The sequence below is a fragment of the Tupaia chinensis genome, unplaced genomic scaffold (assembly GCF_000334495.1).
Source record: "Tupaia chinensis unplaced genomic scaffold, TupChi_1.0 Scaffold000045_1, whole genome shotgun sequence".
Taxonomy (NCBI): domain Eukaryota; kingdom Metazoa; phylum Chordata; class Mammalia; order Scandentia; family Tupaiidae; genus Tupaia; species Tupaia belangeri.
Window position 1 is genome coordinate 1,193,953 of NW_006159501.1, and position 12,768 is coordinate 1,206,720.

Sequence of the window (12,768 nt, forward strand, 5' to 3'; positions counted from 1 at the left end):
TTCACTCTCTCTCGTAAAATTAAAAAAAAAAAAAATCAGAAAACAAAACCAATCATACCAAAATTAATAAATATGATTATGAAAAATACTGTTATGGATGTTTATGCACAAACTTTTACACAGAACATGTCATTTCTCTTGGGTATGTATCTGGAAGTAGAAATTCTGGGTCATGTGGAAATTCCATGTTTAATCATTTGAGGCACCATTAGACTTTTTCCAAAGTGACCTCATTTTATATTCCTACCAGCAAGTTATGGGGGTTCTAATCTTTCTACAACTTCATCTTTTTACTGTCTTTCTGATTCTAGCTATTCTCCTGGGTGTAAGTGGTACCTCATTGTTGTTTTTGTTTGTATTTTCCTGATTAAAATAACGTTGAGAATCTTTTTTTTTAAAAGAATATTATTAAAATTTATTTTTAATTTGACCAGAGGACACACACACACACACACACACAGAGAGAGAGAGAGAGAGAGAGAGAGAGAGAGAGAGAGAGAAAGCAAGTTGCCAGGTCCAGGAGTTGAACCCTGGCTGACCATGTGGGAGTCCAGTGCCCTTAACCACCACACCACCTGCTGGCCTGAGAATCTATTCTTATGCTCATTGACCACTTGCATATCTTCTTTGGGAAAATGTCTACTCAGATATTTGTTCAAATGTTTTAAAGAATTCTTTATTTATTATTTTCCAGTTTGATCAGAGAGACAGAGAAAGAGGGAGGGAAAGTGAGAGAGCAAGCCACCAGGTCCAGGACTTGAATTGTGGTAGGCCATGTCAGAATCTAGTGCCTTTAATCACCATGCCACCTGCTGGTCCAATATTTATTAATTTTTAAGTTTTTATTTTTTTTTAGACTGAGTTATCTTTGTACAATCCCTCTAGGTAAGTACATTATCACATTTAACATTTGCAAATGTTTCTTCCTATTCTATAGTTTCACTCTTCACTTTGATGGTGTCCTTTGAAACACAAGTTTTTAGTTTTATCAAAGTCTAAATTTATATTTTTGTGTTGCCTTCACATATTTAAGAAACCCACACCTAATACAAATTCACAAATATTTATACCTGTTTTGAGTTTTATAGTGTTAGTCATTATAGTTAAGTCTTTCATAAATGTTGAGTTCATTAAAAAATATGAGAGAGGGATAAAACTTCATTCTTTTCATAGATATCATGGCTATCCAATAGTCACAGTATTTGTTTAAAGAGAAATGTCTTGTCAGTCAGGTTGAAAATCAATGAACTATAAATGAACCCTAATTCTGTAGTCTCATCTTTCCATAGATCTATGTCTACCTTTATGCCAGTACGACACTCTTCATTACTGCAGCTTTGCAGTACATTTTCAAATCAGGAAAGGTTCTTCCATTTATTTAGGTTTTCTTTCATTTCAGAAAATGTTCTTTAATATTAAGAATGAGTTCTGCACTTTTGTTAAATTTATTCCACAGTATTTTATTCTTTTTGATGGTGTTGTATGTAGAATTATTTCGTTTGGCATAATTCAGTGTGGCATACACAAACACAATTTTGGTATACTGATCTTGTATCATGCAACTTTGCTGAACTCATCACTTATTCTGTCTTTTTAGTGGCTTCCTCAGAATTTTAATTATTCAAGATCATGTTACTTACAAATAGAGACAATTTGACTTTTATCTCTCCAATCTGGATGTCTCTTTAGAATTTTTGAGCGCTAAATAAGTCAACGCAAGAATATCTGGAGGCTTTAAGGTCAATACTGCATAGATTCATTTATTAAAAAATAAAACTAAGAGGAAAAAGGTGCTATAGGAGGAAAAAACTAGAAAAATAAATAGAGGCAAAATACCTGGTTTCCACAGCATTATTAATTTATTGTGTGATCTTAAGCAAGTTTCCAATTCTCTTCCGGTTATATATTGGATTTTCCAAATCTTTTTTCATTTGCTTTATCTGGGTACTTCAGGGACTATTTAGTCAAGACTTACTTTCATCATTTTATTCAGCCATTACAAGAAATTTTATTAAATATATTGACCATCCTTCTCCCTTTCATTTCTACTGCTCATAGAGGAGACTAAGGTTATGAAAAGAAAAAGAGCACATTAAAGGTATCTTCACATTGAGAGAAAAATCTCTCAGGAATGGGCAATGAAAAAACATTGCAATAATGCAAACAATCATAACAGTTGTTACATTTTTCTTTTTTTGAGAGAGACTTTTGCTATAATGTGTGTACATTCGTAGAGACAGAGACAGAAAGCAAGCAATTACCCCCTGGAGGGGTGGTCACACCACAATCCCTTCTCCTCCAGTCATCACTTGGGATTTTGGGCACATACACACCCAGCGTGAGTTATGAGCCACCCCTGGGACTCAAACCACAGTTAACTATGTGGGAGTCCAGCAACGTAACCATTACATCATCTACTGGTTCCAAGAGATACACACACACGTGTGTGTGTATATATATATATATAATTTTTTAGTTTTTGCTATAGGGTGTATGTGCTCATGAGGGTAGGAGTAGTTAGAAATTATTCCCTGGATGGGCTGGCCATGCCACGATGCCTCCTCTTGGGATTTTGGCCACACATACACATGCACCCAGCTTATCTTCTAAGCTGCTGAGCCCGGACTTGAACCCTACAGTCAGTCATGTGGTTATCTTAACTACTATACCACCTGGCTGGCCCAAGAATTATGCTCTTGAAAACAAGTATGAATATAAATGAATAGCTTAGAGCTTGTGGAAATAAAAGTAAAAATGAACAAATGGATGAAGCATTTACTCTAAGTCCTTTACTAACATTCTAAGACTACAAAGAATAGTCAGCAAGGATATAAAGAATTAAAAATACATACATTATCTAAATTTTCAACAGAGGGCCATCTCTGAAAACATAAGATTTAGGTAGCATTTTAAAAATGATAATTTTCATCAAAATGAAAGTATATCATGATATATAGATCCAGATTAAAGCATCCAATCAAACATTACCTCCCCTCTTCCTCTGCTAATACAGATAGTACTAGAATAATAAATTTGCTTAAGTATTTCAAATTCTATTTCAGGTACTTTGCAGCCTAAGTTTTAATCTCTGCCATAAAGGAAGAGGACTATCCAAACAAGGACTAGAATCTTTTCCTTTCTTAGGACATTGTAGAAAATTAAGAGAACTTTTTGCTGGGTCTGGGAAATAGTTTTCCTCATTTCCAGGTGTCTTATAAGACTTAGCACACTGTTCGGTTTCTTTGATATGTATCTTAGGGTTTTTCAACTTGGTTGAGTTGTTTTCTTTGAATTGGGTTGAGTTATGCTTCTTAGAACTGTGTTTCATTTTCTGAGTTGCATACTTAGCTTTCTCAAACACTGGAGCACTTTCTTCATCAGAGGAATGTCTGTCAAGGCAAACACTCTTCTTCGTTACAATTTTCTGAGTTGTCTGAACATCAATTTTTCTACTACAATCTAAGGTAGTTTTTGCTAGTCTAACTCTAACATTGGAAGTTTCTACTGCTGGTTTACTGACAGGATAGTGTACAGGAAAATTCACTTTATAGTTTTCTTGAAGCAACTGGTCTCCTTTTAGAACTTTGGAGTTTCTGAATTCATTTTGCAAACAAATTCCTGGAAGATCCTTTGAAAGATGTAATGGACTATCAGAAATATTGCGGGCAACACCAGATTCTTTTACTCTAGGTAGGGACAAAGTTTTCAGGTCAACATCTGGTTGCACATTATCTTGAGGACATGATAATTTTCGAAGTATTCGTTCTTTTAAAGGCAAATCCTGAAGATATAAATCAGTAATGCCAGAAAGTAGATGATCTTCAGGACTAATCCTTTGAAGATTCCAATCCAATACTTTAGTAATGTTTGAGGTGCACCTTTCTGATTCATGTGACAACTGTTCTGAGTTATTTTCATGGCTATAGGGGATGGTTGATAGCTCTGATTCATGTTTTGAATTTAAACCATGAGAGAAAGTGTTTCTTTCAAGAGCTGGAGAATTACTAAAAGAAGTACCTTCCCAGTCAATGGTGCTCAAGTGTAGATTAGCAATCACAGATGTATTATGGGATGAGGTATTGGGTTGACCAGATTCTAAAATTAGAGAGTTACTGACAGCTGTAATTTGCTGTATAGCAAAAGGTCTTGGAGAAGATATTTGCTCTTGCATATTTAAACAGTGAGTATCTTCAGGTAGAAGTAAGCCATTCAATGAAGCTGAACTAGATTCCTGTGGTAATGTAGGCTCAGGAGAAATTTCCAAATTTAATTGGGAATTTTGCTTAGGAAAGATTTCACATATGGGTTTTAAGTTGGTGCATGACTGAAAATTCAATACACTATCTGATTCTGGCAAAGTTTTTTCTTCAGATTTAATTTTCGTACCTGAAAAAAAATAAAAAATATAGTTAATATCTATTTCTTTTCTTTTACTTGGTTATAAAAATCTTCTATATGAGTAGTTTTTGCTTTTGTAATTTTAGTTCATTTCTAGAAATACTATATTTTTCTTTGGAAGCAGTGTTATAATCGAGTTGTTTTTCTCACTGAGTTCTGGGAAATAAAATGTATTTATAACCCAAAGTATGTTATACAGTAGTTGCTCAATAATTATTGCTATTATTATTAACATGAGATTAAGTTTGTAGACACAGAGCAGAATGGTTTATTCCTGTCCTTTGAGTCTTAAAAGATTGTGAAGATAAAGAAGCAAGAGTACAATTTGTACTCTTTATAAAACTTTCAGCAAAAAATTCAGGCATGACTATTTCAAATAAAACAGGTGGCTCTTCTGTAACATTCATGTGAGGCATAAACATCAAATCTGATACTTACTTTTTTGCTTCTTTCCTTTTATTTCTAACTTTTGTTTTTGGTAATCAGTAACAATTTCAGGATAGGCTGCTTCAAATAATGATTCTTCTTCAACTGTTAGTAGACCCAATTCTCCACATTGTTTATCATCTACAACATAATGTTCTAAAAGATTAAACAACAATAAGGTAGCCTTAATTACAGATTTGAATAATTCAACTTTTCTTTTTCTTTCTCTCTCTTTTTTTTAGAGAGAGATTTTTACTATAGGGCACATGCACTCACCAGAGACAGAGACAGAAAGCAAGAAATCAATCCCCAGGGGGATGGTTGCACCACAATCCCTTCTTCCCCATCTCCTCTCAAGATTTTAGGCACAAAAGCACATGTGCCTGGCATGAATTTGAAGATGCCAGGTCTGGGACTCAAACTGTGGTTGACTCATGGGAGTCCAGCCACATAATCATTAGGCCATCGGCTGGTTCCTAACTTTTCTAGGTAATAAACTTTACCAGGTAAACTAAGTCATCCACAAATGGCTAATTCATTGCAAATCCTTATTTATCTCTATTCAAATAATCTGTTGATACCAGTACAGAATTTGTTTTCTTTCATTTGGCAAGAGTTAGAGATTCCTTTTACATTAAAACTTTAAATTCCCTTGTTTCAGAGATAGTAGCAGCAGCATAGAGAAAACTTTGTTTAGATAAGGTTGGTTCATTTTATTTTAGCAAGTGTTTAAATTCTAGACAGGATTTTAAAAGAGTCCCCTGCAATCACAATCCCGTTCTGGTCAAATTAAAATAAATAAATACATAAATAAAATAAATAAAGTTCAATAAAAAATTCTTTGAAAAATAGTATTATTTTGGGACCAGCATAAAGCGTATTGGTTACATTGCTGGACTCCCATGTAGTCAACCCCAGTTCAAGTCCTGGATTCAGTGGCTTAAAATTCATGCTGGGTCCATGTGTGTACATGTCCAAAATCCTGAGAGTAGAGTGGAGGTGAAGGGATTGTGGCATAGCCATTTACCCTGGGGGAGGGGGGGTGATTTCTCACTTTTTGTCTGTCTCTCTGGCGAGTGCGCATACCCTACAGCAAAAAATCTCTCTTAGGGAAAAAAAAAAAGAATTATTTCATTGAGTTATTGTTATTATTTTAAATTTGCTATAGTGCACATATGCATATCAGAGACAGAGGAGAAAATGAAAGTGAGAAAGTAAGTCACTAGGTCTGGGACTCAAACCACGGTCACCTATGTGGGAGTCCAGAACCCTAACCACCATACTATCTGCTGGCCCCATATGCTCAGTCTTAATGGATTCATAAGAGGCTGACAAAGAAAATGAGAATGTTTATATGTAAACTTATAGTACGATATATAAATAGTAGACTAGATTCTTGTGTTTATTTCATATGAGGGCAAAAGAGTATGAGAAGCCAAATTATAATGAAAATATTAATAAGTTTAAAGCAGAAACAAAGGAAACAGAGTTGATTTTTAAGTTTTTGGAAGTTTTCTACAGGGCATGCATGCTTGTCAGAAGACAGAGAGAAAAATAACCCCCTGGAAAGGTGGACATGCAGCAATCTCTTCTCGTCCATTTTCCTCTCAGCACTCTGGGCATGCACAGCATGCACACATATGTGTCCAGTGTGTTTTTCAAGCCACCAGGTCTGGGACCCAAACCGCAGTCAGCCATGTGGGATCCAGCTGCATTAATCACCACAGCACTGGTTTGCCCAATCTTAAAAGTGTCTTTTACTTAAACTAGCCTGGGGTACATTTTTTCTTTTAAGGGATAGCGCCCATAAAGATGAGTGAGTGGGTACCCAATACTCAGATGTTGAGAGGAGAAATGCACTCCCAAACTGGGTTAAAATAATTTTCATTCTTGAAACATTATAGTTCAGAAACTGTTCTTAGATAGTTTTCAAAGTTCTTTAGGTTTCTTTTTTTAATTGCTTATAATGATTCATTTAATTCCTTTTGCTTTCATTATTTAAAGTTACCTACAGTTTAAACTTTCATTAAACAAATCTACTCTTACTCAAATATAATCACAGTCTAATTTCAAAGGCAAATAGAAATTAACTTGGGATTCTTTTTTTTTAAATGTATTTATGTATGTATGTATGTACTTATTTAAAATTTGACCAGAGAGGGAGAGACAAAAAGAGGGAGAAAGAGAGGAGAGGGAGGGAGGGAGGGAGGTGGGGGGGAAGAGAGAGAGAGAGAGAGAGAGAGAGAGAGAGAGAGAGAGAGAGGGAGGGGGAACGTTAGGTCTGAGACTCAAGCTGTGGTTGGTCATTTGGGAGTCTAACACCCTTAACCACCATGCAACCTGCCAACCCCCAGGATTATTTCTATTTTAAATGATCTGTATTTCACTTGCCTCCAATTTGGACACTAAATGTAAGTTCACCATATCTTTGTAGCCTAAGTGAGAGTTAGCCCAGTCATGGTGGTGCATGCTAAGATGTGCTCCATAGGTGGGACCACGTTGGAGGCCCAGGTCTAATTTCCCATCTAACCTGAAGGCTGAATGCATTGGCCCATGTCTGTGATCTGAGTGATTTGGGGGAGGTTGCATCAGGAGGATTCTGAGGTCAAAGCTGGTATGAACAACAATACTGATATCCTATCTGAGAGAGCTGGACATGGGGAGCCAGCAGGTGGCATGATGGTTAAGGCACTAGATTCCCACATGGCCGTCCATGGTTCAAGTCTTGGAACTGGCAGCTTGCTTCTCAAGGATCTACAGCAAATTTAAAAAAATAATAATAGTAAAATAAAATTCTATTTTTAGATGTATTTTTTACTTATTATTATTATTTTTTAATTTGACCAGAGGGTGAGAGAGAGAGGGAGAGGGAGAAAGCAAGCAGCCACATCCAGGACTTGAACTATGGTCAGTCAAGTGGGAGTCCAACACACAAACAACCATGCTACCTGCCAGCACATAAATAATTCTTAAAAAAAAAGTTGGACTGGTGCTTTATCCCTGTGGTCTTAACTACTCAGGAAGATGAAGTATGAGGACAGTAATAAAGTGAGACCTTGCTTAAAATGACAAAAATAATCCATGTACACACACACCACATACACACAGAATAATAACCTGATAATTATGAATTCTCATGAGAACTAAGCATAGAAAAGAGAGAGAAGAGTACCCAGGCACTATTCAGCCACCTCAATTTATTTATATACAGCTATATACAAATTCCAAAGACCAGACCTTTTTTTATTTAAAAAAAAAACCCAATTATTTATTAAATTTTATTTATTCATTTATTTATTTTTTAATTTGACCAGGGAGAGATAGGCAGGGAGAGACAGAGACAGAAAGTGGTAAAGCAAGCCACCAGATCCAGGACTTGAACTGTGGTCAGCCATGTGGGAATGTCCAGCATCTCAATCACCATACCACCTGCTGGTCCCGACCAGACCATTTATATAAGTGTTTTCTTGATAAAAGTAAATCAAAACTACTTTGGTATTATTTCATTAACTATTATCAAATAAATGTCAAATTATGACAGTGAAGTAAAATCACTTGAAAGAATGTCATATTTCAGGGCCAGCAGGTGGGTATGGGGATTAAGGCACTGGACTCCCATATGGATGACCACAGTTTCACCACAATGAAAAGGCGGCTTGCCTTTTTTATTTCTTCTCTTTCTCTCTGGTAGGTGCATATACCCTGTAGCAAATTAAAAAAAGAAAAATAAATAAAATAAAATAATTCTTTAAAAAAACCCCTTTTTTACGATTAGTCAAAATCTACTGGGAACCAGCAGTTAGCGTAATGGCTATGTCACTGGACTCCCACATAGTCGACAGTGGTTCGCATCCTGGACCCAGTGGCTTAAAACTCACGCTGGGCGCGTGTGCGTGCGTGCCCAAGATCCCGAGAGGAGAATGGAGGAGAAGGGACTGTGGCGTGACCATCCCCCCTGGGGGGTGATTTCTCGCTTTCTGTCTCTCTCTGTCTGGCAAGCGCACGTGCCCTATAGCAAAAATCTCTCCAAAAAATAAAAACACCTACTTAAAATAACACAGGTAAATGATGAAACTAATCCATGACGGATGTGATAGGTTACTTCTTTATTTTTAATTTTTTTTTTACTTTTTCCCACAAACATTTACATTTTTTAAGAATTATTTTATTTAACTCTATCTATCTATCTGTCTGTCTATCTATCTATCTTAACTTGACCAGAAAGGAACAGAGTGTGAGAGAAAGAGAGAGGGAAAGTGAGAAGCAAACAACCAGGTCCAGGACTCAAATCACAGTTGGTCATGGGGAGTCCAGGGCCCTCAACCACCGTGCCACCTGCCAGCCCTGACAAACATCTACTTCACATATCAAAAAATTTTGCTAATACTTCATAGTTCTTGACAGTTAATAAACAACTTCAAATTTCAAAAAACTGAATTTTAAAGATAACTTTCAAAATATTTATTATAACTTTGTGACTAACACAGACAGCATGTGTTTTGTATATACATATATAAAAAATATACACAATATGGGGGCCAGCAGGTGGTATGGTAGTTAAGGACACTGGACTCCCACATGCCCAACTGCAGTTCAAGTACTCGATCTGGCGGCTTGCTTTCTCACTTTGCTTCTTTCTCTCTCTCTCACCCTGTCCCTCTCTGGTAAAAAGAAAAAAAAAATATATATATACACACACACATAGACACACACACACATACACACACTATGTAAATATATAAATATGAATGATCTTTACTATTCTTATATAGGCAGGAATTGTAAATTAAACATTTTGTTAAAGTGTATACATACCAGGCTTTTCCCATTCTATTTCAAAGCAATGAACTCCATTTCTGATTCGTGTCTTAACAATTCTGAAAAACAATTCACCTAATGAGGTTTAACTGCATGAGTAGTTATTTAATTTTATTATTTAAAAAAATTTATTTAATTTCCATCTCTCTGTCTCTCCGGTGCCTACGCCCTATAGCAAAAATCTTCCCCACACAGAAAAAGATTATACTTCTAGTAATTACTTTCTTTTTTGGGGGGAAAATTCCTTTTCATTTTTTAAAACTTATTTAATTCTATTATTATTTTTTTTCAATTTAATATAGGGCATGTGTGCTCACCAAAGAGAGAGAGAGAGAAAGCCAGCAACCAGTTCTAAAAATCGAACTATATGGTTGGCCTCGTAGAAGCCATGTGGGAGTCCAGCACCTTACCAACTCACAACCATCTACTGTTTTATGCCTTTTCTTCTATACTTCCATATTTCATTTTGTCCTTACTTCTATTTCTCCAGTTATTTCTGACTAATTTCCAGGAAGCTTTCTGGGCTCACAACAGTATTTGGTTATTTTTTTATCATCCAGGTCAGCTTCTAACCTTCTTATAAAAACAGAGGAATTCCAACGTTGCTACTCGGTTTTAATAAATAAGTCTGACTCCTTCTGTGTCTTGTATTTTCAGTTCCTTTTCTTTTACCCTGCAAGGACTTATACCCCAGATGATGTTGCTGCTCCTTGACTCAGGGTTCTGTAAAATGAATTTCGGTGCCACCTGCCCCATTCACTTTACACTTTTGTGCCTTTTCTGGTCCACTGAAATACTTAGTTAACTTGGCTGTATCTCATTATATTAATTCCTTTTTTTGAGAGGTTTTCGCTATAGGGCATGTGTGCTCACCAGACAGAGAGAGACAGAAAGTGAGAAATCACCCCCGGAGGGGAGATGGCCATGCTGCAATTCCTTCTCCTCCATTCTCCTCTTGGGATCTTGGGCACGCATGCACAAGCAACCGGCCTAAATTTAAGCCACCGGGTCCAGGTCTCGAACCACGGTTGACTACATGGGAGTCCAGCGACACAGCCATTACGTCAACTGCTGGTCCCTATATTAATTCCTTTTTTATAAACTATTATTAGCATGTGTTTGAAGTCAAAAAGTATGTCTAGCATGAACTTACTATATTATCTTAACTTGAAGCCCTCAATAATCTTTTTTTTTTGAGAGATTTTCACTGTAGGGCGCGTGCGCTCGCCAGACAGACAGAGAGAGACATAGAGACAGAAAGCGAGAAATCACCCCCCAGGGGGGATGGTCACGCCGCAATCCCTTCTCCTCCATTCTCCTCTCGGGATCCTGGGCATGCACGCACACGCGCCCGGCATGAGTTTTAAGCCACCGGGTCGGGACACGAACCGCGGTCGACTACGTGGGAGTCCAGTGACATAGCCATTACGCTAACTGCTGGTTCCCATGCCCTCAATAATCTTTTAATAATATTTCAGTATGGTTTTCTTCCATCTTTATACAACTAAAAGCTATATAACCTACTACTAGAGATACTAAAAATATATTAGAGACATAACATATTTAAATGAAAATACGAAGTTTTCATAACATAGTTAAGTTGCAGTACCGAACTGGCTGTAGTTGATTGGAGTTCTTTCTACCAAGCTTTCTTTCTATCATGTCATAGCGAGTCAAAAGCACCAACAATTTCTCACATGCATAATGATTGGGCCACTCCATTTTTTCAAGAGTAAATCTCTGCAAATATAATAAAAATAAGATTTTATTGCTTTGAGATAAATACCTTCAGGTTATAGTTTTTCCTTGAGAATTAACATTAAAGTAGTATCAATGAGAAAATGCCAGAAAAAAACACGCTGATTAAGGAATCAGTATTGCAGAATTATGAAGTATAAAGTTTCTCAGTTTGAATGCCAGTATATTTCCTAGACACTGGGTAAGCTACTTATCCTCTCTTACCGTCAGTTTTTTAATTTTTTTAAGAGAGATTTTTTGCTATAGGGCATGGGTACTTGCCAGAGACACACAAGAGAGACAGAGAGACAGAAAATGAGATCCCTCTCCACCTCCTGGGGGGATGGTTACACTGTAATCCCCTTTCCTTCATTCTTCTCTCAGGATTTTGGGCATGCATGTACATGTGCCTGGCCTGAGTTTGAAGGCTCTGGGTTTGGGACTTGAACTGTGGGAGTCCAGCAATGTAACCATTACGCCATCTGCTGGACTTAAGCCTCAGTTTTAAGATCTGTGAAATGGAGATAATGTAACCCAGGCTACAGGTTATGAAGATTAAGTGAGATTACATGCAATGTGATAAATACTAAGTTTTAAATGTCCAATAAATGTTGGCTCATATTATTATTATTAATGTTATTATTGGAGAGGATTTTTTTGCTATAGGGCGCATGTACTCCCCAGAAAGAGAGAGACAGAGAGACAGAAAGCGAGAAATCACCCCCCAGGGGGTATGGCCACGCTGCAATCCCTTCTCCATTCTCCTCTCGGGATCTTGGGCACACACACACACGCCCTGCATGAGTTTAAGCCACTAGGTCTGGAACTCGAACTGTGGTTGACTACATGGGAGTCCAGTGACATAGCCATTATGCTAACTGCTGGTCCCTTGGCTCATATTATTGATATGGTTGTTAGTAGAGCTAAACAACAATTTATTGAGATACTCTGTGCCTCTAGATACTATACTCAGTTAATATAATCCTAGGCATATAGGTTAAGGTGCTGGACTCTCACATGGATGACTATGATTTGAATCTTGAACCTGGCATTTGAAACATGCGTGCCCAAGATCCCAAGAGGAATAGAGGAAAAAAGATTGCAGCGTGGCCATCTTCCCCCACGCAGGAGGGATTTCTCACTTTTTGTCTTATTCTCTGGTGAGCACACACACCCTAAAGGAAAGATCTCAATAAAAAAAGTTAAAAAGGCTGGCAGAGACTGGGGGTGGATCACCATGCAAGACCCTGTCCATGAGCTCTCTTTCTTATTCTGTCTCTCTTATTCATGGAATTAATAAACAAAGTTTCTAAACTGACAGCTTTACTGCCCATATATTCTTCAGTATTTATTTCTAATATTCAGTCCTTTATCACAGACCAGAGAACA

The 12,768-nt window shown here is 37.0% G+C and overlaps 1 protein-coding gene across 1 annotated transcript in view; it reads right to left on the reverse strand.

The window, feature by feature from the left end:
• Nucleotides 1-2,695: 2,695 nt before the first annotated feature.
• The window catches only part of GEN1 (GEN1 structure-specific endonuclease), a 39,968-nt gene continuing 29,895 nt past the window's right edge, over nt 2,696-12,768 (reverse strand). Inside the window, exons 11-14 of the mRNA XM_027773414.1 lie at nt 11,252-11,382; nt 9,640-9,701; nt 4,837-4,980; nt 2,696-4,386 (exon numbers count right to left, since the gene is read on the reverse strand). Coding sequence (XP_027629215.1) covers nt 3,059-4,386; nt 4,837-4,980; nt 9,640-9,701; nt 11,252-11,382 — 1,665 coding nt within the window. The 3' untranslated portion in view covers nt 2,696-3,058. The remainder of the gene's footprint in view (nt 4,387-4,836; nt 4,981-9,639; nt 9,702-11,251; nt 11,383-12,768) is intronic.